This window comes from Thunnus thynnus, chromosome 1, assembly GCF_963924715.1.
Source record: "Thunnus thynnus chromosome 1, fThuThy2.1, whole genome shotgun sequence".
NCBI lineage: Eukaryota > Metazoa > Chordata > Actinopteri > Scombriformes > Scombridae > Thunnus > Thunnus thynnus.
In genome coordinates, this window is record NC_089517.1 from 39,437,746 (window position 1) to 39,465,630 (window position 27,885).

The window sequence follows — 27,885 nt, forward strand, 5'->3', positions numbered from 1 at the left end:
ATTATCTTATTTTATTTTGATATTTTTTGCATGATGATGTGTTTTTCAATGTCAATCTTAAGATTTTTTCTTCATGTCTGTCTTTCTTCAGTGACAGATTTACGTTATCAGTATTTTTTCAGTGTCACTGGTTTTCAGTTTCAACTTTCTCTTTTTCAGTTTCAAATTTCTGTCACTGTTTTGGCGTAGGAGGAGGAGGGCCCTTGCTGGGCCTACATTACCCAGTGTGCCTTGAGATGCGACGCAGATTGGATATTCCAGAGCGAGGTGTCATGGCAGAAGCTTTGGACAGAATCATTCCTATACAAAGTTTATGCTGTTAAAATAATTCACCTATAGAAATCAAGTAGTCCACTTACAGTGTTCATTTTGGGTCTTTTCACATGAGAACATATGGAAAAACATTTTAAAACTATGGTAAATCTATTTTTTTAACTATACTCCCATGATAAGCGGCTGTGGCACCATTATCGCCTACTTGAGGCTGTTGCTGCATGCACACTGAAACCATGATGGGGGAAAAGAAAGTCATTTTCTCCCAGTGAAAAATGTAGTCTCCTCAAAGTTTTTGACAATAAAAGAGGGGAAAGAAGGAATGGATCACTGCTCTCTTCGTCTGTTCTGCTGCCGGGGAAAAGAAGGAACTTGTCATCGGCAAAAGTCAGAACCCACTGCTTCAAAACTCTGCACACACTTGTTGTGCTGTATTTTGAAAAAGTCAATAAAATTCAGAAAATTTGGAAGCTATCCATTTCATTTCTTTATATTCATGTAGACTATAAATAAATAAATAAATTGGCTATATAAATGTCAATTAGATGGTATTCTGCATGAGAAAAAAAAAACAGTTATAATAATCATCTGCTTATAGTGATATTTGACCCGGACAGACATGATCACTATAAGCGGTTTCCACTGTACTTATATCCCCCTCCCGTCTCTTCACCTCCAACTGCAACTTGTTAATTTTTCACTGATGCTTGTAAACGCTGTGAAAGAGAAAATGTGTCTAAGAGTAGATGATAATGTTGGTAATGGTAAGTTGGTTCTCTTAAGTTATTAATAATTTTAAACATACATCTGATATCATCTAGCCTCCTTATAATATAGACACAGTCAGTGATCTGAGGGCTCATTTATTAACAAATAAAGATAAAACCATAAATAAGGACAAGCGCTGCTCTTCATTTTCCCCACCCAGATTCTTCCTGCTGGTCAGGGGGATCAAACTGTCAACCGTCTAGTTACAAGCTCGCTCCTCTACCTTTTAAGCCATCACTGGCTGCCTGCATGAAATCATATAATTTATGCTTTTGATCTGTCAGCAATTTTCTGCCAGCCATCTCCCTCACCTTGTTAATTGTGGCAATATTGCCCTTTTTGGTGAACAGTCCTTTATATTCTTCATATAGTTTCATCAGCAGGTTTGTTCTGCTGCTGAGAAGAACATCGTTCTAGTTTTCACCTCTTTTTGCAACATAGTATTATGGTCTTTTCGACCATTGACTGTTCTGGGCTGCTTATGTACTCTGTGCATGTGTACACTGCAAGCTTATTCCAGCCTGGCTAGAGTTAGCATTGACTAGACAGGGCTAAGCTGTGTTAGTAGAACAGCATGAGCCTCAAGTGAAAGTTGACGTTAATTCTAGCCAGGCTTTTACAAGTAAGCTCAGCTTTCTTTAGCTGCGTTGATGGATCACCCCTCTGGACTGTTCTATATATATTTGCAAAACTATTTACAATACTTGACAATTTACAATGATATGTTGGCTGGCTGGATGACTGGTTGGAGGTGGAGAGAGGAAAGCCTGCAGGAGTTAGGGCAAATCAGCCTTTACACCTCGAGCTCTGAGGCTGGAAATAATCCCTGGAACAATTTCCTCACACACACAATCACAATCATTCACTCAGCCAATCAAAGAGGCTCACCTGCAGCCCATTACACGTAGAGCTACCACAGCAGGTTCACCAGCGAGAGAGAGAACCACAAGGACATTCAGTGGGTTAAAGCAAACAAATACACAAAAAAATACACAGTTCACTATATGACCTCTGAGTTGTAACATGTCATGTTTGACAGGGGCATATGCAAATTTCCAGGTTTATATTTATATTCTGGGAAATTACACTGGAATATCTTTGCATGATTTATAGTTCAAGGAACTCCTTATTTATCTTATACAGGCCCTTTATGCAGCCCCTCAGTTCAGCCTCTGCCTGAAATAGGCCATTTTAGCTTCTGTCTCTTTAAGGCTCCCCTACCGATGAGCCCACTCTGTTCTGATTGGCCAGCTTCTAGGAAACCATTATACAAACTATAGTGACAGGATTTCACTACTTTTGTGTCAACTTCTCAAATCCATCGGTACATGTTTGAGATGTATGAGAGTGGACAATGCAAACAACACACCGAAAAACCTTAGCAACAACCTTAGCAACCAAGGCTATGGAAAGGAATGCCATTTATGGCATTTAGGGCATGTGTGATGAGCCGATGTCAGCTCGTCAGCAAGGTAGAAAAAAACGTTGCAATCGAAACGTTCACTGCAGGTTGAAGCCGTGACTTTTGACTTGCAGGCAGCATTTCTTCATACGTTCACCTCAAGTTTTGGAACCTAGACCATGTTTAACAGTATATAAATAACAGAAAACAACCAAAAGTACATTGTGTCCTCTTTAATGTCCCACTGTATGTGTTGCTGTGTTGGCTAACCATCACTGCTGGCTAACCAGTCTTGCAAAACAACAGAGCTGATATCATTAGCAGCACTGAAAAAGAAGCTAGCTAAGTTTCATTTAAATTATGCTGTTAACTTTGTATTGTTGTGAGGCCAGAGTATGACTGGCTTTATGGTTCACTTGAGAGTTTCTTTTAAGCGATTTGTTCATTCACCGTTTCACAGTGACATGACAGTACCTGCCTCTGAATATTTTATACTAATGTAGCCTGGTCATAAATGATGGGACTGGACACAGAGCAAACTTCTTTTTGTGGGGTCTTTAATTCCCCGACTACACTCAATAAAGAGCAGTGTTAATTCTGTAATTTTGAGGGTTTAAGATAATCACAGTGATAACAAAATAATTGTTTTTTCCTTGTTTTGTACTCACTCAACAAACCAATAAGGAAGCAGATATTTCTCCTATGAACAACTTTCCTGAAGCACCTTCCCTAAGAAAACTTGAAATTGGCTTTTAGCCCCTAACTATCTACTATAGTGCTAATAACAATGGTGCAGGTTGACCACCCAGAATATCAGGGTACATTAACACTTACAATAGACAATCTCCAGCTCAATATTTCCTACAGAAAGCTAAATCTAATGAACTCTAGACATGAAGTATCTATAGACAACAGTTGTGGCTTGTTTCCTAAATAAAAAATAGAAATACAACACAAATAAATACATTTGTTCAGCCTGGGGTACACACACCTAGAACCCAACATGGCACTCTATCTCTCCTCTAAATTCAGCAGAAGCATACAAAAAGGGCACAGTTTAGTGAAATAGTCAGCATACTCCCCTATGATGCTATGATTCTATCCATCAGTTTACTTTATCACCACTTACACTGCTCCGCTGTTCAGTGTTTGACCTTTTACCTTTTACCAATCTACAAAAATTGGTAAGAATACAGAATCATCATTCATCAAACTTAGTCTGTTAGCTTAACTATACTCTCATCTACTGATGCTGCTAACCATTTTTGTGTTTGAATAACATTTATCAGGATATTTTTCCTAAAAAAAAGCGAAAAATACACACCTCAGCAGTCACTAGTTTCGCGGTACAGCAGCTTCCTAGTGCGTAACATCTCATTAGAGCTCTGCACTCTTGCAAGATCTACCCTTAAGCTGGTCTTACAGTGACAGTGCTACCTCAACAGATAGAAACATCAAATAGCCCCAAATACACTCTCTACCGCTTGTTCACATGGCAACACTAAGGTAAACTACTTTTAATGGAAGATTGGCAACCTCACCTGTCTTCCGTTTGGTAGACATTAGTTAGTCTGATGTATCATGTTTGACCACACACTATCTTACAATTAAAAGTGGTTGCAACCCAGCCCGCTGTTTCACCCATTTGAGGAAACGAATTAATTTTGGAGCCAATCCAGTGGCATGGCAGAGGTGCCAACCCGTAGGGCTCCACAGTAGCGGCCATTGCTGTTTTGGTGGCCTGGGTGAACTTTCATTCAGAGCAGGCAGAACAATGCAGGGTTGTCGTGAGGTCATCTGGGATGGTGCAGCATTGGCCAGTCACATACATGCAAGTGCACATTCCTGGTGGATTACTATGAATGCTGTATTTCTAATGCTTACCTTGTGATTGGAAAGATGAAAAATAAAACAGTTGCTGTTGTTTTAACACAGGACTGATTTCAGGCTGAATACTAGCTAACTGGTTGGTTTGGCAATTGTATGTCTGGGTAACCTCCCTGCCTCTGACAAAGTGCAATGCAGTTTCTTCCTGAAGCTTTTCAATAGGAAACATCTGGTTCTGTCTCACTTTAAAATGGAAGAGGCTGTGGCTCAGGAGCTAGCTGGAAGATCGGCAGTTTGATTCCTGGCTCCTCCAGTCCGCATGTCAAAATGTCCTTGGGCAAGATACTGAACCCCAAAGTGCTCTTATGTGAATGTGTGTGAATGATTGGATTCCCTCTGATGGGCCGGTTGGGACCTTGCCACCATATGAATGTGTGTGAATGGGTGAATGTGACGCGTAGTGTAAAAAGTGCTTTGAGTGGTCGGAAGACTAGACAGGCGCTATAAAAGTACAGTCCATTTACCATTTCCAAACAGAGCAACCCCACACCCTATTGTCTAACACATAAACCAATACTGTACATGTCCCACATGAAGGGTTTCTTACACACACTGGTGACTGATCATTAGGATTATAGTTCATTTTTAATTGTTCCCTGCCTCGCTGCTTCAGATTGAGTTTTCCTGATTCATGTCCGCAGTGGGCCTGCGGTGGCGGCGTGAATGTGGGGATAGCCCAGGCTAGCCCCTCTCTCATAATGCGATGTGTATTGTATGTGGGAAAATATGAATACGCATGCTCAGAGTGTTAGTGTATTCAATGTAGATCACACGAAATTGATGACAAGTGGGGCAGACAGCCTGTAGCCCCACTAAGGCGTCATGTCATATTTCACAGTTGATTGGCTATCTGTCAGACAGAGATCCGCACAGATGCGGAAGCAATGCAAAAGCTGTTGAACCTTTTTGGCTTCATGCGCCACTGAGCAACTTTCATAGGAATGAACGGGGCCCCGCCTCCGACGCTGTATCCAGTTCTCTTTATACATCCATGAGTTCATCTCTGCTGCGTCTAGTTTCATCCTTCGGACCACGAACTGTTTCTCCATGTCTGATGCTGAACTGTGAGCGGGATTTTCTGTCTTTGCTTTGCTGAGGATAAGTCGGCTGCCCCGCACCTGAGTAACACACAGGCCTGCAACTTTTTTTATTTTGTGTGTGTGTGGGCCCACTGTGGTGTTGAGAGTCCAGTGAAGTATTTGATCTGAGTCTGCTATAGGGAATAGTAGACAAAGGGGCAAGAATTGTGGGATTGTGCCAAAGTAAACTGAGGAGATTTAAGTTTTGGATTGTAACGTTTTGGTATAAGCCAATTTATTTTGTGTCTTTGTTTCAAGTGATTTATTGAGTTGCTAATCTAAGCTTTCACCCCAAACAGGTAAACCTTTGTGGTAGCTACCTTAGGAAACCGGACCCAAGCAGACCATCATTACAGTCTAAAATTAGTGATAGCAACCTAGGCATAATGTAGTGTTGGGGTTACACATATAGAGTTCCATATAAAGTACATCTATGGTCTGAGAATGGAGTTGTGGGTTTGAATCCCAGCTGTTCTAGCAATTTTGATGCTCAGTGAAAGGATGTTCTCTGTGTTCCAGATGTTTCTGGACTTCCTGGAGCAGCTGCAGACCAAGGACACAGACAGGGAGCAGTGTAAACATGCAAACAAGTTCCACATGCACTCAGAAATGCATGCAAACATGGCTGCACAAACGGATTAGAACACACACACAGCTGTATTCTCACCGAGTTAATGCAGCAATAAAATCACATTTACAGTGCTGATGACTTTTAGTAAGTTCCACCAGGTCTATCAGGGCACTACAGCACATTAATGCAGACAGTCCAGAGAACCAGAAACAAAGTGTGAAAGATCCAAAATGCCTCAGCTGCCATGATAAGAACAGTTTGATCTTTTATTACTGGCAGCAGAGATAGTTTTTGTTCTCACTGATTATTTATTCATCACCTCTTGCCTTTCTAGAAGAAAATCAGTCTGCTGATATGTATCTGCATAATTACAACAGTCTGTCACCATTAAAGGTACATTCATTACAGTTTCCTCATAGTTAGATATGAGGAAGACAAAACCAACAATGTGTTAGTCCATCTCTCAATACTTTATGATTTCCCAACTCTGTCTGTGTCTCTCAGCCCCAAGCCCATTGGTTGCTTTTGAAGATGTAAATCTTAAAAAAAAAAAGCTCTTAAAGTCTGTTAATTTATTGGTCAACTTATACAAATAACAGAACACAAGCACTGTGTCACTTAGCATCTAACTAGCTTAGCTGCAGTTTAGATCAGGTTTAGCTAAGATTTAAATAGCTGAGCAATAAGAATCAATTTTCACTTCAGCTGAACCTGTTCTAAACTGCAGTTAAGATAGTGACTTGCTGATTGACACAGCATCTTTTTTGCATGCTGTATAAACACAGTGATGGGACCACGTCTGTTTTTCTATTTTCAACAGTAGAGGAATCCAATTGGGTGTTCTTGTGAGTGTTCCTGGCAGCAGGACAGTGCGTGTGGGACTGAATCAAAATAAACTACAATGTTAGCCAGTGGAACAGTGTGGCTCAGCGATGTGTTTCTAATAGTTCTTGGACAACAATGGAGGTCTACAGCACAGAAGAATAAGATATATCAGGCTTTGCTACAAACACAACATTTATTAGTAGAATTCATAGAAGGTTTGGTCATTTCATGGGATTTGATGACAATAAGAAAAATATAGAATATCCTAACCTGTAAAGTAATCAGTAACATGTCTCTCTAAACAAAGTAATAAAAGATGTGATTAAAGACTGCAGGAATCTAATGGACACAGTGAGGCAACAGGAAAACAAAAGACATAAACACAATGAGATTATAAATGGATGATTGTATTATAAATCATGGGCAAACACACACAGAACATCAATAATACTGATCCTGGTACAGCAGTAACACTGACATGATGTGGGAGAATCCCTCTGCTGTATGAATATTGCAGTGGATCTCAGGAACAAGGTCATTGTACAACTCTACAGAGCTCTGGGAAATGCATATCAATGATTAACTAAAGCTGCTATCATGTCATTTTCACAGAGGAATGTGTGTTAACGTGTGTGTGTGTGTAGGGAGAGAGAGGAATAATACGTGAGCAGTCTGTCATTCATGGACAGTGAGGGTGAAAATAGGGAGAAATATTGGATTCTTTCAGCTTTATGCTCCACAATAAAATGCCCACATAAATAACAGTGTAAGTGGTTCAGTGTTGCAGGGAGGGGAGGATGGTTCCCATGCAAGGCCCGAAGCCCACCCTGTGTCCATCTCTTTCACAGTAACCTAGACAGAGGAAGAAACATTTTATTTTCTCATTATAAACATACATTATGATCATGTAGCCAGGTTCTAGACCTTTGAATCACACACACAATCACTCTGTTGTTGTGCAACTAAAAGCAACTACTGTCCAATCAGATCTTAGTGGGTGACATTCATGCCTATTAGTGACGGAAAAATGGTGACACTATACGTTTCCAGTGAATGACCCTGTGAGCCACTGCTGTGCTGGTTCAGTCTAACCTGTGATGGTGACTTCATCTCCATCCTTCAAGAAAGTTCTGGTTTCTCCTCCTCCCACATCAATGCACTTGGATCCCCTCCATGATAGCTCCAACATGGAGCCAAAAGTCTCTGGATCCTGTTGAGATACAGCGTATATAATATACTACAAATGTACTGTACATATAAAACACAAGAGAGACAGGTAGACAAACTCTGTAGTTGGCTCCTTATGCATTATCCAGCATGGAACTGCCTGAATTGTCACATAGATGTTCAAAGCCCAGGGGCCAGATGCATCAAACTCTGTGTAGATTCATGACTAAAACTGTGTGTACTCACTAAGCCAGAAATATGCATACATATTCTTTTCATCAGATTTATAAAGTCATGTGTGCTCATGGTTCTGTTTTATAAATCTCAGTCATCGAGGAACTGGATGCATGTGCATGAGCCTCATTTCCACTCCGACAATTAACCATAAATGGATGAAGACACCCTGAACCAGCTGTTTTCATATCAATTCACCGCCTGCTCCACTAGTCTGTTCAGCTGTCAATGAAACAAACGGAAAAGAAGTGCAGTTTCACAGAACAGCCGTCATTACACGGAACCATTCTGTGTGGCTCTTTATATGGTCTATATCATTAATTCATCATATGGACCTGTAAACCATCGTCAGCAGTGATCTCAGAAATGTAATCAATGGGTTTGTAGCTCCTATCTAAAGCAACTTTACAAGATGTGACACTACTAAGGATAAAATAAAAAGAATAAGAACAGTGTAAAAGAAAATTGAATAACAGGTTATCATTTGATGTATTTCTTCAATATATCATACATGTTTCAGACAGTGTTTAAGTTCAGTTTAGTGTTAGTTTGTGTTTCACACATGTTCTAAATTCCTCTGTGCTATATCTATTCTAAACTTAGTTCTTTGCTGTGTAAGATGAGGCAGTTGTGTGTTTAACAGTTAAGTCTATTCTGTTATACCTTTACCTGAGCCAGTGATAAGATAAACTGTAGTTATGTAGATGTTTATGTGTAAAACTGATAAGCTTTAGAGGATAGTGTGGTTTGTCCTTAATTTAATATAGTAGTAATGTTATTTTGTGATGTTACTGTCATATATGGTCGTGAAGAAAGACTGTTCCTAGGTTAGCTGAACTTTTGACTTATGTTTCTATCTGATGGTTGGTTGCTGACCTGTAAGGTTAGTAAGCAGATGTCATAAATTCTGTACAAGTAGTATTTAAGGGACTGGTTAAGTGCCAACCTTTCAGACAAAGAAAAGATAGCTAGGTGGTATGTATCTTTGTCTCCAGAACTATGATGCATTATACTTCTGATTGTATTATTTGATTACACTATTTCATAACCTGACAATGCTCTCTTGTGTGTTTATTGAGTGATCAGCAATTTCCCATTACAACAGCAAAATAGAATGTTGACTCCTTTGTAAATTGAAAGAATGATGAAATCAAACACAAAAGTAACTAATCAATGTTAACTTAATAAATGCACCTTTGATTGGCATTTTACAAATACCTGTGTAAACTCCAAAAAAACCGCCCCCCAAAAAATTACACAATCAGTGCAGCTGGTTGTCAACCTAAACAAACAATGTTTTAATAAAAGATTCCGTCTCTCACCTTATATTTCATCTCCACCTCATCACATCACCCTCAGATTACTTTAGAAAAACGTATACGCCTGGTCTGAGGTATGCGTGAGGTGCGCGAATTCTGTGTTTATAAATACTTGTTCATGTGCAGGAAATGGCGTATGCATGGTTTTTGTGCGTACGTATCGTTTATGCATCTGGCCCCCCTGGTGTGTATACATCTTATTGGATTACAGCATCTTTTGAATTATTGTGAGGCATAAGTTTTTGTTTGTGTAAAAAGCTTGTTTATTCTTAGTGTCACCAGATCACATCAGTCGAGTGAACTTTAGAACAGAAGGTTATTGGAGAAAGAAAAGGAAAGAGGGGTTTAAATATAATGTATGACATATAAAAACAAGGGGATAAAGTGTGAAAACCCTACAATTTGTAAAAGAAAAGGCAAATTAGGGATCATTAAAATCCAAACTTTTCAAATTTCACACATTTGCGCTTTAATTCAACATTTTCAAGATCAGCATTCAATTCAACGTTGTAAGCATGAAATGTCAGACCTGACTTTACCATAATGGCTTTCTGTCTGTGTTTGCCAGATTGTGTCTCTTCTGATTTTACCTCTGTCTTGTGTAATGTTATGTAATTATGTACTTGCACGATTTGCTGTTTAACATTGTCTTCTATTAATTGCTTTGCATGTCTTTAAACTTTTTGTTCTCTGTTCACCTGCTTAATGTTTTTGCCTGTTCTGATTTTACATGTTGTTTGTTTTATTGTTGTATTAATAGTTAATCTGACATCTAAAACAGTTGAGCAGCACACACACACACACACACACAGAGTTGCACATGCAGACACTAACCGGTCCACTGATGGTACCAGAAGCCAGCAGGTCTCCTGGTCTGACGTTGCAGCCGTTGACTGTGTGATGGGCAAGCTGCTGCTTCATGGTCCAGTACATGTGCTACAGATAGACAGACAGATGGAGGGAAAGAGGAAGCAAATGAGGAGAGACAGACTGTAGGATATCATACTGGATCAATACATACATTCGGATCAATGCAGGTCAGACCTATCTCTGCAGGCTGTTGATGACTGAGATCAGGGAGGGAGTTTGTACCAAGGGGCTGTGTCCACCAAAGTGTTTTTTCCTGAGGCCAGTATTTTTTGAATTGTTTGCAATGATGGTGCTGCATATTTACACTATGCTACAAATGCCAGCAGCATGACAAGGTGCTGAGCGTCTATTCTGCGCTGAGCACTGCATGTTTGGTGTTTTTTTCTGGTCGAACAATGTTCAACTTTGGGTAAATCGCTGCACTTGTCACTGTCACTTTTTACCCAGCCATCCAATCCCAGTGGAGGAGAGGCAGGACAAATACGACAAAGACCAAGCGTCACATCCTACATGCACAAGTCCTGAACAACAACAATAATGGACGTTACCCAAGTTACCAGGCTCCATCCAACTTCAGCTCTTAAACCAAATGATGGTATTCGCAGAGATGTTTCCTCCACAAAATCTCATCAACCCACCTAGACTGGTGGGTCCGTCCTCTCTCCTTACATGCATCAGCCTTCCCTTCATCCAGAGCAAGGGCCTGAGCAAGTACTCTACCTTGTGCTGACACTTATACATTCAGTATTTGTTGATAACACAAACAATTAGCGAAATTAGGTACTTGCGACACATAAATTAACCATACTTCTGCGGATATTCTTTATCATAACAACCAAAGCGTCTCAGCTGAAAAAATGCTCTGCCTCCAAAGTGCTCTCAAGCGTTCCCAGCTGGTCATTTTCAGAAGAGCGCCTGGCGCTACCCAAACCTCACAAAATAGTTCAGGACTGTAGGAAAAGAAGGAAATATCACATTTTTCACGGGACCCATATGAGTGGCCATTTGAACAGTGAGAGGCCAGGCTCAGAGAGGAGGGCAGATGTTATAGTAAATAAGCCTAAAACCCCACAGTATAGTTAATTTAACTACATGTGTAATATCACTTGATAGAAATAAGTTTATTTGTATAGAATATTTCTATAATTGTTTATTATTTGCAGTACTTTATGGGTCACAGAATGTGGTGCACATTCTTAGTTCTTAGTGTACCACATTCCTAATGCCATTGGTGTCATCTAGCACGGAAACTAATTGCTGATTAATCAATTAGTTGTTTAATCAATGATATAACAAGAAAAAAATTCAAAATGTATTTTACATCATTGTGATGTGACATAAAATTGAACATCTCTGGGTTTCTGACTCTGTTGAACACTACCTTGTGCTTTTAGAAAAGTTGATGGACAGTTTTTGGAAAATAATTTTATTGAACAAATCCTTAATCCCTTATTGAAAAAGTAATCAACAGATTATTTGATAATGACAATAATTGTTAATTGCAACCCTACTATTATCTTTCAGTAACACTTACTAAACTCTTTGCCCAGGGCCTCAAAATCTCTGTACATGCTGTATTATTTACTATAATGTAGCAATGAGTGTTATAGTGTACATGACTCAATACACCAGATTCTTACCTTGAAGTTAGACTTGCAGATGGTTGCAGGCTCTGCCATGCCCTGTCCTAGAAGAGTAAACAGACAATGTTTTCATAACATACTTCTCTCTTCCTTTTTCCTTTTTCCTCTCCTCCTTCCCTCGTACGACCCTGAGGGGGTCCGTCCCTGCCCAGGTGCTGCAGCAGATTCCCCGTTAAGCTTCCCCACACTGCATACAACAGGCAAGCCAGTGGAATTCATTCACCACTTTTGCACGTGCCTTGTTGATGGTGTGGTCCTTGCTAGTGAAACAGTCATATTGTGGGGACTCCCCTCTCTTATGGGGACAAAAACCAAGTCCCCTTAACATAAATCATTAATTTTAGGGTGAAGCCTTGGTTTAAAGTTCAGGTAAGTTTAGGGTTATGTTAAGGTTAGGGTAAGGGTTAGGGTTAGGCATGTGGTGGTTTTGGTTAAGATTAGGGTAAGTCTCCAGGAAATGAATGTAAGTCAATGTAATGTTCTCTGTAATGGAAACATGACTGTGTGTGTGTGTGTGTGTGTGTGTGTGTGTGTGTGTGTGTGTGTGTGTGTGTGTGTGTAACTACAAAAGTACACAATGCACAATGAAACCATTGTGGTTTATTTGATGATAGTCACTTGGTGTGCAGTACCTTTTAGTGACACAAACAGGTTGATGTTGAAAGTGTAAGCATCTTGGTGCTGCAAGTAGGGGAGGGGCTCTGGATCCTGCAGGAAAAGGGGAAACAGGAGCTAGATGAGACAGGTCTATAAAGCTAAATGGAGAAAAGCAAAACAGTTTCTCTATGGTCTATTGTAGTGAAGATCTCACCACTAGTGAGACAAAAAAAATGTTACATTTGTCCTAATGCTTAAATTCCACCGGGCGCGTGTGCACCACGTTCCAGCTCCGACATGGCCACTGGAGCTGATGCTTGTGATCCCACCGGGTGCACTGCGGCACATTTCAGAGGCATCACAGAAGCGGCTCTCCGGTCTGCTGCTCCCGGTGGAATAGGGCACCGTGCAGAGGACGGAGCAAAAGCCGGAACGCGGCGCACATGCGTCCGGTGGAATCCCGGCGTAAGGGTAGCGCCACAGGGAGTCATGTGCTGCTAAATTGAAAGGGTTAATCATCTGTACATATCTGTACATCTTACACCTTGAATAAAACCATGGAAAAAACATGTCAGCAGCACAACAGTACCAGCTGCAATCTGCCATCAGTGTCAATCACTGGATCTGTACAGCCACTGCACTGCTGCTGCTCATGACTCAATACACAATCAATGTAAAGAACGTAAAGAACTTAATAAAAAAAAGCCTACAAAGAAACTTTGTGTCCAAGTTCTATGCAAAGTGCAATTGTGTATAACAATGTTAACTGATGTTAGCAACAGAAAGATTTTTGACGATGTGAAGCATCTTCATAAAGTGTAGGCCCTTATGAAGATGGGAGCAATTGTAGGAGCAACTGTCTGAAGAACAGAATGGTAGAATTGCAGCAATATTTGAAGAACGACATCTATGGTGTATGGTGACGTCAGAATTATGAATGAAGGGATTTTTGACAGCATGGTAAAGCTGATGTGACAGAGACAAATAGAACAGGAGGAAAAAGACATTCACCCGTAGTGGAATAAAGGCAAAACACGAGGGAAGAGATCTTCCTTCTTGAAATTTTGCTTCATTAACAATAAATATATATAAATGTGTTTATTTATATATATATTATTTTTTCTCAATACTTTCTCAATACTTATTAATACATAATGCAGTAAATTTTCATACCTGAGTAAAAAAAGCTCCTCAAAGTACTCACTACATGCTCACAGTAATAATTGAAGACTACTCTGATGAGCATATCAACATTTTCAATCTGCTCCGATCTTCTCTCACCTGGACTATGGTGGCAGAACAGTGAGTACACTGTTCACAAAGATTTTAGTAAGAAACTTCACCTCAAACAAATAAAATCAAACTAACAGACTTTCATAAGTATAACTTTCAGGAATGCATTTTTGTCCCATGATGGTCTAAATGCTTTTCAAGATATTTTTCTGCGTTGAGAGGAATAATATTTAGGTGGTTAACTCTGAATCCTAATACTTAGTTTTTGTCGTGGAAATAACAGTAACAGCTCTCCAAACTGTATACTGGTGGAAGTTGTAACCCTGGTACTAACCTGGATAGGGTTGGACTCTGCAAAGGGTAACAGTGCCTCCATGGGGACAACCCATGGTGAGATGGTCGTCCCGAAGTTCTTCCCCAGGAAAGGACCCAGAGGAACATACTCCCACGACTGGATGTCCCGGGCTGAAGATAAACACACAAATTTGTGCTTAAGTAGGCAGATAATGGTGCTTTATTGCTTATTAGCCAGGAAATAACAAGATGTAGACCTGAAACTTGAACTGCTCTGTTAAGCCAGGAAACAAATAATTCATATGATGCTCCTGTAATAATTATCCAAGAACCACAAAAGGTTGCTGTCACTTGAACCTAAATATGTGTAGTTGTGGTGCACTTGCTGAATCAACTGATTCTGGTGTTGTTTTTTCAAAAACAATCTCTGTCCACACAAATGTTTCAGTACTGTTTTAGAATTAATCTCTGTCCATACCAACACACCTGAAAACGCATATCACATCACCATTCACGTACACTGGGCATGCGCGAACCGGGGTAAACAGGAAACGGTTTTTATTGTCCCTCTTGTATTGTACTGTTTACTCCGCGGTTGATTGCTTAGTTTCAGAAAATACTACAGGAAGAACAGCAATGGCAAAAAGTAACAGCTGCTAGCATAGACAACAAGGTCAGCAACACCTATTATTCGTTATCCATGTTGAATTAACACTGGTAGTCAAGGCTGATGTTGTTTGTTTTCTTCTGGAAAAAGATCACGTGACAGGGGCATGTCAAATCAGGGAGGGACACATCGTAACTAATAAGAACCAATCAGGAAGTGAACATGGGTGTCTGCGTCATTGTTTTCAAAGGTCTCTGTTTTAGGGGTTTGAAAACGCCGGAGTAGTGTGAATCCTAGGTTTGAATGTATTAAAAGTTATGCATTTACAATGAAAACATATCAGTCTGGATGTAGCCTTAGAAGGACAGTCTCCATTGACAGTTCCTTGAAATGTCTTGCATATGTGGCACAAGTGGTTTGCTCACAGGTGGCTGGGCCCTCAACAATATTGTATATTGTATTGTATTACCTTGTTTTAACAATCCTTAACTTAAGCAATTGAAGACATGGCTGGAGTTCAGTACTTAAGTGCTTTAACCCACCCATGGGGACAACATGAAATTTTTCAGTTTCTGTAGTGTAGTGATTATCAAATTTGCCTAACATGTGAATGGTCCCCGGTTAGAAACTGGACGGGAACACTTTGTTCATGTTTACTGCTAGTAATTAATAAATTCAAGCAATGCTGACTCAGATCATCAACACACTGGGCACAATGTAACACTATGTAAAACTCTAGAAAACAAATAACAAATTAACCCATACACATGATGAATCACTATGTCTATTTATTCTTTTGGGCTAGCTTTCTGTTTAGCCTATTTATTGATTTCTGTATGTGAATGAGGGCAGCTCATATCCTGACTGTAATGCTCTGTTGGACAGCAGGAACATGCATGATGTTGATGTGTTACTTTTGTCTGGCTTGGTGAATAATAAAGCAGCTGGTAGAAAACTCAACACTCCCCATTGGGGAAAAAGAGGTAGTGGTGTGCTCGAGGACTGTCTTGAATCATATAAAACTCAAGAAAAAATGCAGGTGCTCTTCCCCATTGGGTAACTGAACCCCAGTCTTCCACTTGAAAGGTGGAGATACTGACCCCTATAATAACGAGGACTGTTGCATCACTATTTCTGGCACATCAATTGGCTCCATTGTGCTTAGTGAAAGTTCCAGATTTACATTTGGACTCTGTTGTCTTTCAATGCCAGTAAAGAGGTCTCCTATGTTAAAATCTGATGTTTTGTCATTGTTGACTCAACCATCCACTCCAACTTCCTCCCTAAGGTGACTTTGTTGCTCTATAGCAAATACAAAGAATTACATGATGTTACAAACAGCGCTGTGGCTAGCACTGAGAACACAGGGGTCATGTCTTTAGCATTTTTTATGAAAATTTTCCAGTTTTAGCAATATTTAAGTAGAGATTAGCATATCAGAAGAACTGTATTTCCCCAATAGAATTTTATCCCTGGCAGTGTAGCCAGTCATGTTAAATGGATAAACAAAATATGACAAATCCAAAACTAAAGCATTTTAGTAGACTTTATTCCTGGTGTTCTCTGAGTAGTGGGGTATGTGTTGGGAGACTTAGAGTCAGGGTCTCAGGATATCTGAAATCTTGGTTCCTGTCATGGCTGGAGGAGTAAATAAACTGGAAGAACAGGTTCAGTTCAAAATATAGTGTTTGGGGTGAGATGGTGACGAGCAGTCACTGATGCTCCTCTCTTTCCAAACCTCAATGTTGCATCTATGCTGCCACAAACTGGTGGGCATGATTAGCTTACTCCTTTGAGGACACAAGTAAAAATAACAGTTTAATTTACGTATCCAATGATAAGTCAATCCATGTTGTCTAGTCACTGCATTGATCAACACAAAAAAGGATTCAACCCACAAAATTAGTTATTTACTCAAAACTGCTCATATTGTTCCCACTTGATTCCAAGAATCAGATGTGTAATGCTTTTCACACCAAATACATACACATTCCCACATATATATCATTAAAAACAAATATAAATAAATCAATAAATAAGAATAATTATAGGAAAGTGTTATGTTAAAAGTGAGTTTTCAGAAGGGACTTAAAAGAAAATATTGAATCCCATTTTATCACACAGTAAACTGTATACAGGTCAGCCAACCATCACAATCTGACTCAGATTAAAGCCTCTCTCTCACAGACTGCAGTCTCAGCTACTGGGCTGAATTAGACAACTTTAAAACTTGCTTTATTAAATGTGAGACCTTTAACAGGACAGGCTGTACTGGTTAGTGACCTAATTACAGATCATAAGCTGGATGTATTATTTTGAACTGAAATTTGGCTGGATTCAAGTGGTAGTTTACAGAGGCATCAACGCGAGATTTTAACTTTTCAAATGTTTTTAGGTCCGATAGGAGAGCTAGAGGTGTAGCAGCACTCTTCTCTGATATGATTTTTATGTAGGCGACTGGTTTTTGGTGAGTACACTTCATTTGAATATCTTGCACTGATACTGAAATAAACAACTCATGTCTTATTTATTATAGCATATCGACCACCAAAAACAACCAAGACTTTTATTGATGAAGTCAATAACTCGTCCCAAACATCCTTAGATTTTGATTTTATATTGACTTCTGGTAACTTTAATATCCATGTAGACAACACTGGAGACTACTATTCTAGAGAGCTGAACAACCTGCTGGAGGCCTTTGGTTTCTCTGAGCATGTAACTGGAACCACTTATGAACTGGGCCATACCTTTTATGTCCAAAGGAGTTAATGTTCTTTCCGTGTCAGCACTTAACGTTGCTTTATCAGACCATTACAACATGTTCTTCGAAATCAGTCTTGATCCTGTAAGGGTCAACTTTGTCAAAACTGTCCAGAAACAGTACCTTCCTGCGAACTCAGCTGACATCTTTGCTACCAAATTCTGTAATGTTGTAACATCTAATATGTCATCCTCTGGTGACATGGCACTTACCTTTAATCAAGGTACTCAACTGGTTTTAGATGATATTGTTCCTGTTAAAATCAAAGTGTTTTCTGATAAAAGTAAAAGTCTGTGGCTAACGGATGAATTGATAAGGAGGAAGAAATAGACTGCAGAAGGGCTGAGCATAAATGGCTTAAAACCCAGCTTATGGAGCATCTTGATACTTACAAAAATCTATTAATTAGTCATAACTCAGAAATTAGAAAAGCGAGGCAATCATATTTTAAAATATAATAAACAATAATACACACAATTCAAGGGCTCTCTTTTCCACTATAGATAAACTTTTAAATAACTTCAATTCCAGGTGAGGCGTGAGGTTTTTGCAGCCTCCTTTCACAATAAAATAATGACCATTAGGGAAAATTTTCCGATAATCACTCTTGCTCCTCCCACCCTGCCTACTTAATTTGCTACTATATTGGCAAATTTTGCACCAGTTCTCTTGATCCCCTTCCCACTTTTTTTCCAAAAGCGTATTTAACTGTTTATCTAAGGATATTTTAACTTTGTAAACAACTCCTTACAATCTGTATTCTGTTAGCAAACAGTTGCTTATTTCCATATCTAGCAGTTACGGAGCAACATTATCATTCATTTGGAGTCGTGTTTGTGTCCACCTGGTGAATGTAAGTCCGATATTCATTCTCTTTTAGCTCTGCTTTTGTTCTTTAGCTGCTAAATGCTCCATTATGCTCACCAGCTAGTCGCTATCTGTGTCTGTTTGTTTGTGTCTGTGTCTGGTGCTGAGCAGGTAGTGTATAGTGGGTTTTTAAAGCTTTTTCTTTGAAAACAGCTGCCTGCTGCAGCCCAAAAAGTTGCAGCCAGACAGCTAAACAATGAGCTGAAATAGCCCTATAAAGCTCCGTGAAAACAAGCACAACTGATAATTCTCTGAAGGTTCATCACTACAAGTGATACCTCTCACATTACACATTGTCATTTCATACATTGTTATTATAAAAATATTGCTTATATCTGCTTTAAAGTGAGACTATGAAGCTAGTGATCAAGAACAAAAAAAAGAACTACTGAATGTAATTTTATGATGCTTGTCAGAGGGGTATGTATCACAAAGCAAGATTAGTGAGTTAGCCAGCTATCTTTTGGCTTGACTCAGTTTTCTGGGATCACAAAGCTGGATCACTTTTGCTGATACCGTAGAGTCTGTATTGTGTGTTTGTGAGGACCTTAAAGAGAGTATGTCATCTTTACCCCGTACATGACCACAGCAGAAATTTCATTTGCTTGCTTTTGTGAGGAATGTAAGAAACTGTGGAAGCGCCCCGCTGGCTTAATGGTTAAGACACATACCATATAACAGTGGCATCCACAGACCTTTGTTGCATGTTATTTTCTTCTCTATCCATTCTCTGTATCTATTTACTTTCAGCTGTGAAATAAAGGCCCCCTAAAAAGCCAAAAAACAACCTTAAACAACAACTTGACGCTTATGACATTTCAGATAATAACATTATTTCCCTCCACATTTAAAAACCTGTTTTCAGGACATTTTATCACATAATCCCAGGCTTTCCATGATGTGTAGGAACCGTAAATCATTTTCAAGCAGATACAACAAGAACGTTCGTGTGTTGTACGGAGGCTCTTACCACTCCAGTCATTCATGAGTACCATGCCAAAGATGTGTTCATGAGCAGTCTCGATGGGAATTGGCTCTCCGAGCCGGTTCCCTCCACCAACAAAGAAGGCCTAATCAGAGGGAAAAAAGCACTTTTAAATATAACAGCAATAATGTATGATGTTGTGTAATACTGAATAACACACAGATTGAGAAAGTTAACAGAGAGAGGGCAACTCAGGCCCTTCTCTCAGATAGCTCACATGTTGAAATTTCAAGAGCTATTCAAACATTACAAACACAACCGATTAGACAAATTAAACACTGTAATCACCATCTCCAGTTCAATGTCCAACTGCTTTGATGGTCCAAACACTGGGGGTTTCGCTGAGAGAAAGGAAAGAGCAAACGTGGTTATCACTTACTGGTCTCTGTATACTTGTACTGTTGTGTTTAAAGTGTTTTATAAGCCTATCAGGTTGAAGAATTTTCTCTAAATCCAAATATATATCTTATAATCACCCAACACATACAATATTTTAAACAGCCAAATGCATATTGGTTGCATATGCTTTTTTTCATCCAATGGTGAGTGCAAGCTTAGCTGTATTGAGTAGGTATATTATTGATTTTGAATTGAGTAACAATAAATGAATAATATAAATGTTCCATCAGGATCTTACTCTGATCAGGTCTCATCTGGCCTGAGGGACGGCGAATGGGGGTCCCAGAAACAACCACTGATGATGCTCTACCATGGTATCCCACTGGAAGCCTCAACCTGCACAGAACAATAATCCAGTTAACAATGCAAAGCTTTTTAATTTACATTTGCTTCACATCACCCACATCAATGTTGGTCTTTTAGCTGTGTATAAACAAGACTAAGAATACAAAATATTGGACAGATTAGTGCAAGGGGAAAAGTCACCAAAGTCAGGATTCATCCTAAGTGGCAACTATCATGGCTTGAGGCTGAAGCCAATGCAGAGCACCATAAAGCTCCACCAATGACTGCTAGATGCTCCAGCTGTCTCCCATTCAAAAAGTCTCAAGTTCTCTCTCTCTAAGTCAATCTTTTTTTTTTTTCAAAGAGTCATTATGGTCTCAATCTCTGAATTCAGGCCTCTAATAAGTGTGCTGGTGGTCATTTTGGAAATTATTGCCCTGTTAATAAGATTTGAAGACTTTTAGTAGCTTTGATGTCTGCCGTGTTGACAGTGATCGACAGCTGTGATTGACAGTTGGCTCACCTACTCCTCTCTCAAGCTCCGCAATACGCACTGAGTTGGACTATTGTTCCAATATTTCACTAAGTTTAATGTTACTTGATCATGATACCTGCCCTGTTAGCACAGTTTAGCTAAAGGAGCTAACATGAGCCCAGTGTGCAGCACTTGGTGTTCCCAGTAAGCTAGCATTAGCTTTGGTCTGAGGTAGCAGGGCATGTTTCCAGAGCAGGAAAGGCAACACCTAGCACTCATTATTTGGAAGGTCCTGGCTCCAAACGGAAAAGATGGCACTGATCATATAGCTTCAAACCAGCTCCAATGAAATCAACAGGTGATGTCACATCTCACTATATGTCCATCTTTATATAGGCTATGATTCATCCTCTGGGGACCGGGAATATCTGTACCAATCTATATGGGCAAAAAGCTTAGCGCAGTAATAACCAGCATGCATAAACAAAGAAAAGGCTACTTAAGGGAGACTCTCAAGGGACTACTCCAGCGTGCAAAGCAAGGGTCACATGACAACCAAGACACAAAGCCACTTAGTGGTATCCTCAGCATCTTGAAAACAAAGGAATTAAAACTAAACCAGTGGACATCACTAATCTTTGCTGATCATTTTGAAACAAAGACTTGAGGTCTAGTATGAATGATCACCCTAATCCTAACGGTCCATACCCTAACAGAATGGACTGTTGTTGTTTATAGTTATACAAATGATCTTTCTCTAGCTTTAGTTCATTCACATGCATGTATGTTTGCAAACGACAGAACAGCAATAGCATACAGGAATATCTAACAAATTACAGCAAAGAGAAAAATGAAGCAATTGTATTCTAATATTGTAGCAAGTTGAGGTTTTGCAGTGAAAAGAACTCAAGTGGAGAAATAGTCTCAGGTTTTGAAGCAGTCCCTGTGTCCCATAGACCACACAGCTACAGGAAAATGCTGTTTATTAGTAACAGAACCATCAACACCGTGCACGCTCCATCGCACTCATACTGGAGGGAGGTAATTAAATGCACACATAACTTCACTCATGGTGTAAAATGCCTTCTTCCATAACAGCAAACTGTAAACTACTGTTTAAAAAAACATCGTAGAGTTAGTGTGAAGAACAGTAACACTAATCACTGTGTACCAGATAACATCTGTGGTGATATAGAACCTATAAACCTATGTCCGTAAACACATCAGATCATGCTGGGAACTCTGCCCACTTACCCCAACGCTCTACAGTATGTTCAAATTGAAGAGGTCACCGAAGCCAAATTATTGGAAATCAAAATACAAAACAATCTGACGTGGACAGCTCATATTGCTGACCTTTCAAAAAGGTGATGAAAGCAGGGATGGTTGGAGAAATTGCAAGCTTCTTAACTAAATATATTTGTGAAGTTATATCTCACAATCTAATATATAGCCATATCAGTTACTGCTGTACAGCTCAGAGAGATATAAACAGATTACAGATTGCACTAAACATGGCAGCAAGGTTGATCCTATGAAATTGCCTGACTTGACATGGTGGGAAGCTCTGGCAGACAGGAAGAATCATCTGCTTAACAAAGTACGGGGTGTCCAACTCTGACAGAGCTGCTCAGGCAGCTTTGGCATTCCTCCCATCAGGGTCTGAGATGAAATTAAGTCTGTCTGTGTTGTGTGACTGAGATGTGCTGCAGGGATGCTCTGAAAGTCCTGCTGCTGTGTTCAAATGCACACTGATGTTCCGAGGCCCAAATCAATTAGAGAAACCTTTTGGTGTCCCTCTACATATCACTGTTTGCCGAGAGCCTTGAACAGTTGTTTCAGGATGTCGCTCAATATCTGCCCCCAACACTGGGACTGCATTTAGGCCTCTTGGCAAGCCTTTTTATTCACTCCATCAACCATTTGTCAACAGCTGTTAGTATAGTGTTTATTGACAGTGTACCAGTTTGGCATCAGAGCATTTTCCTTTCCCCGGAACATGATGCCAACGTTGGTGGCATGATCCTTGGAGGAGTAGAAGTCGGTATAATCACCTGTGAAGAGAGGGGAGTTCATGAGAGGAGCAGGCTGGAATATACCATCCTATTAGTGAAGTCTATCAGCACAAACTTGACTGAATGAGCCAAGTCATGTCCAATAATAGAAAAGTAACATGTCATTAAACAGTGCCCCCTGGTGCTGATGTACCTTAAATCCATTTAACTATGTGAATATTGTTTCCTGCATTTAGTTATTGTCATTGGGCCTTCTATAATGATGGTAATCTAACAAAAGAAATTCCTTTTTTTAATTACAATTGTAAAATTACAGTTGAATTCTCCGATAGCAACCTGACAATGATATAATGTACACAACATAACCAAAAGTATATGGACACTCCTGCCTACAGACTTCAATGTACTTCTGGTATTTGGGTTCACTTTTCCCTGGTTTTTATATTTCATTTCAATGAAGGGAAATATTAATGCCACAGAACACTGATAGAGTTTGTGTTTGTCCCTGCTCTTTGGGTGATCTCATGAATGAGGTTCCAAAGTCTGGCCTTCCCAAAAGAGTGGAGGTTGTTACAGCAGCAGATTACAGACATGTTCAAGTATCACATATGGGTATAATGTTAGAATGCCACACGAGTGTTAGTGTCCACCTACATTTGCCATATAATGTACTCGCATTTTTATCTGAAAAATCAATTCTTGTATAGAGAGGACTGTCACTGAATAAGCTCTGACTGAATTACAGTTTTAGCGTCTTTTTACAATTCTAGCACCTTTTAATTACACTTCTTCACCTTTAAATAGAGATAATTTCCCTCAAAAACATTGCAGAGGAGGGCATGGTATTGTTCTCAGCCCTGTGGAGTGTTTGCAGGACCTCCTGTCAGGCTTTTACAGTCCCACAAAGCTCCACTAATCAGCGGGTTAGGGAAGCCTAAGAGACAAAAGCCAGGACAGGAAAGGTGGTAACTTTTCTCTGTAATCACATAATAACAGTTAAAGGCCACCTTCATGATTATATCTGTATTTTTATTTATGTACTTTAGAGAGTCACTCAAACTGTGACTATAAAACTAGTTACCAGTGGACTCTTGGCTCCTGTTGGCATGAGGGTTAACAACAGTTTTAACACAAAGAACACAGGAGAGGCTCACCAATGTCTGCAGGAAGATGCATGGTGGCTGCACTCTGATGGATGAATGCTCTGTAGAGACAAAGACAGAAAGACAGTGAAAGGACATTTCCAATGACTTTATGAAAACATTTATTTTGTGTGCATCAGAGGCATTCAGAAGCTTGATAAGCAGGAACAACCTCTACTTTACTATTTTAAAATGTATTTCTTATACTGCAACACAATTTGTTTATAATGAGACAAAAGGACACAAATGTTAAATATGAATTTATTTTCAGTACATGCTACAGACCAAATTTAATAAGGAATGAATGAATGAATGAATGAATTAACTTTTTTTTATTAAAGTGTCCTGCCACTGCATGGCCCATCCCTAATGAGAAACATTTTCAAGAATCCATGTTTCACTTCCAATTGTGCTGATCACAAATGAATCTAAAGGAATATCACAAAAAACAAAAGAACAAACGCACAACCTAATAAAGAAAATAAGAATAATAACAAAAAATAACAACAACAAGAGTAAGCAACATCCATTTATAGTAATCCCAACACAATTTCAGCTAGTTTTAACATTTTGAGTATGCTTCTTATTCTGATATGCAGCTGGCGTGTGATTGTATTCTATATCATTATCCTCAGTGAATATTACTTCCAATAACCTAATTTCCCTAAAGTATAAACAGTTTCATCCTATGTCATGTTAGCTGATCTGTTGATGTTGCATGATATGATTGGCTTGTAAGAACTGCACAGCACATCTCTCAAGTGAGAGACTGGAAACTTGAATAATAATGAACCTCGCCCCCTCATTTCACCTTTTTTTATAAACTAAATAATCCTGACAGCAGTCATGCCTGGTTTTGCTGTTTTTTGCTCCTCTCATGACTCACAGCACAGCAGTTGAGTGGCGTAAAGCTGTTGCAGTTGCTGTTATGTTTTTGACAGTAAAAACAAGTTTATTTTTCAACCTTCTGTGACATCATTGATTGGGGTGTGACCAGAACTACACAAAGCATTAGCCCGGTGAAAACAATGAAAGCCTACTGTGTGGACTCTTGCATGAACAGACTGACCTGCTCCGAAGACTGACGTCATCTCTCAGTGTGGTCTCATTGGCTGACAGCAAGAACTGCAAGGTACTCCTGGTCTCCCTCCAGGCCTCATAACCCAGAGCCATGAAAGCATTTAGTGTGGGCTGGTAGGGAAGTAAAGACAAGGAATATGGCATATTAATATATATCACAGCACTGTGCTTGATTTTACACCTATGCCTACTTGAACAAGTGCTATGTAAAGCTGAGTGATGCCAGGATCAGACTACACAATTATATCTGTCCTCTGGGATTCTCACTGCATAGGCATAGATTTGGGTATGAACAGTAGGGTCAAGGTGCTTGTGAATTGTCAATATTTTTATAGATGTCAAACGATCTCATCATTTTAATTGTGGCTAAGTCTATGCAGGACTGCCAGGTTTGTGTGTTTTCTGTAAGTAGACTAGAGGGTGGAGGAGTGAGATATTTAATGGAGATATATAGGGGATACCTGACCTAATGATTGGGCAACCCACAGGCTGAATGCACACTGTAGGCTTACCTTACTGTGTCTGTGAGGTGATTGAACTTGCTGTGAAGTTGAAGTGGTATATGGCCTTTTAATTGATTCAAACGTCACAGAACTAAAAATTATTTGTTTGCTGGACATAAATAACAACAGTCAGTTGATATTACTTTTTATTTGAATTTCAGCCCTAAGGTGTTTCATTGCTCGAACATCATTTAACATTAATCAACATTATTGTTATTTTTTATTGTAACTCTTAATGAGAGTGCCCCCAAATGCAAAAGATGGAGGAAATATAGCTCATTGTTAAGAAGAGCCTAAGTGTAGGCAACATCTTATCAATCTGTAATCAATCCAAACATACTCTTAAACATCAGTAACTTGTGTAGCATTAATGTTTATTAAATGCCATCCCTGCCCCTTTTCATGAGGTGATTATGAGTTGAGCTATGATTTTATGGATCAATATACATTGGACTTTATTTATAAGGTCAATTAGCTGCACCTTGTCCAAGTGATTGGTTTGTCATTCATCATTTTATCAGGAAAATCCTGGTTGGAGCAACGTGACCATCACAGAGACACACAGACAAGTGTTTACTTTACTTGAGTAAAAGTAGCAATACCACAATATATGAATACTCTGTTACAAGTATAAGTCCTGCATTTGAAATCTTACTTATGTAAAAGTACATAAATACTATCAGCAAATTGTAGTTTAAGTATCAAAAGTAAAAGTAATCGTGCCACAGAATTGCCCATTTCAGTGTTATGATGTTATATATATATATTATAGCATTGGATTATTATTACAGATGCGTTCATGTTTAAGTAGTATTCTCATGTTGGTCAATCTGATCAAGCTGATAGAGGTGAGGCTAATATTCAGTTTTACTTATTTATATAGCACCAAATCACAACAGAAGTTATCTCAGGGCACTTTTCACATAGAGCAGGTCTAGACTGTACTTTTTAATTAACAGAGACACAAGTTCCAAGATTCAAGATTCCGAGATTCCGACTTCCTGTTAGACTTAGGGTATGGCTCCAAGAGGCTTTTTTGTGCATCTGGACATGATACAAGTGCCTCCCAAATTTCATTCATCTAAGTCTAGGGGGCGCCATTGAGCCGTTTTGGAACACCTAAGCCAAAAACCCATATCCGATATCAAGTTTCGCCACTTCTGATGAATGTGGAACATTTTGTGAGTTTTCGAGCATTCCTCACACCATGCCCCAGCCAATTTGTGATATCAACTCGAAATACTTACTAATTCAGCGTGCAAAGTTTTGTGAGTTTTTGCACATCCTAAAGACCTCAAAAATGTGTTTGTAAAATGAAAATTGAAACACAAAATCAATATGGCCAACTTCCTGTTGGATGAAAAAATTTCAGAAATTTTTTTTCAAGGTATAATGATGAGACCAATGACCCAACCAAATTTCATGAAGATCAAAGAAACTTGCCCGCTGGCCACACCCAGGCCCAATCATTATAAAAGATAATAGATTTCTGCAGTTGAAACACGGTATAGAACTTTTGTGGAGGTGGGATTTAGTTTAAAGGCTCCTGACATTGAAGTCCACCAACATTTAACTGAGCTAGCTTGTCTCACTCCAGTTATGCATACAGTGGCAGGGCCAAAGGGCAGATTTTGACTGTTAATCACAAATTAATTAACGTCATAAATGGTAGTTAAAATAGCAAGAAAGTAAAACCACCAAAGATGGACATAGTAAACTCACCATCAGTTTGCTATCATATATTGCCCAGTATTAGTGATTGATGCCAGATTAAAGATGACATGAGCACTACATGTGATTAACATTATAAATCAACATACCTGGTCAAAGACATCCTGATGTTTGGACATAACAGGTCCTCGAAACAAGGACAATATCACACTGAGGTCCAGTATCTGGTCTCCAATGGCAACCCCAATGCGACGTTTGGGCTGAAGAGATAAAGCACACCACAACAGAACTTCAGATGATCCATGCTTCGACAGCACTGAATCTATCAAGTGGATCTCTTCTTTCAAGTTTGCAGTATTTTTACTCAGTGACCTCATTATGTGCCAATTTGAGTATTATATTAGTTTTTAGTACACATCCTGTCTTTAATATACCTACTTCAATTTTAGTGCATTACTGTAGTTTCATTTATGGTGTAAGATCAGTCTTGACATTAGTATTTTGGGGTAGCATGATAACAATAGAAAGGATCAGGATCACTGGTATACTCATACCTGCCATGGTGCACTTCACCACACTATGACTAGCAAGTATAAAAAGTATCTTTTCCCCAGTAGACATCATCTTTCCTCAATGCACCACTTTTTTTCTAAAAGTTTTATTTTGAAAATTGTGAGCAGAAGTCCTTAGTATTGTATTCTGACTGACTGGCTTCACAACACATCACTGCTTGTATCCTGTAGAAAAGAAGCAAGCTGCACTTACGTTATCGGATGTGGAGAATATTCCATAAGGAAGGTTGTGAAAGGAGAAATCAGACGTTGCTTCTACTTTTATGAAGGACATCTTCTCTTTGGCTGTGGTATTCTACTCAACTTGACTGAGTTACTGAGTGACTGAGCGGCAGCAGTAAGCACCTCCAGATGTTTA

At 39.3% G+C, this 27,885-nt stretch overlaps 1 protein-coding gene across 1 annotated transcript; it reads right to left on the bottom strand.

Moving 5' to 3' along the window:
* Window positions 1-7,191: 7,191 nt before the first annotated feature.
* On the bottom strand, window positions 7,192-27,874 carry fah (fumarylacetoacetate hydrolase (fumarylacetoacetase)). Its single transcript, XM_067597899.1, has 14 exons — window positions 27,721-27,874; window positions 27,105-27,215; window positions 24,771-24,892; window positions 23,714-23,763; window positions 22,508-22,598; window positions 20,023-20,120; window positions 19,674-19,726; window positions 19,371-19,470; window positions 14,203-14,333; window positions 12,671-12,746; window positions 12,036-12,082; window positions 10,360-10,461; window positions 7,898-8,015; window positions 7,192-7,657 (listed from the first exon to the last, which is right to left on the bottom strand). Exons 1-14 carry the CDS (start codon window positions 27,799-27,801, stop codon window positions 7,581-7,583), a joined length of 1,257 nt encoding a protein of 418 aa, XP_067454000.1. The 5' UTR covers window positions 27,802-27,874; the 3' UTR covers window positions 7,192-7,580.
* Between the last annotated feature and the right edge of the window lie 11 nt (window positions 27,875-27,885).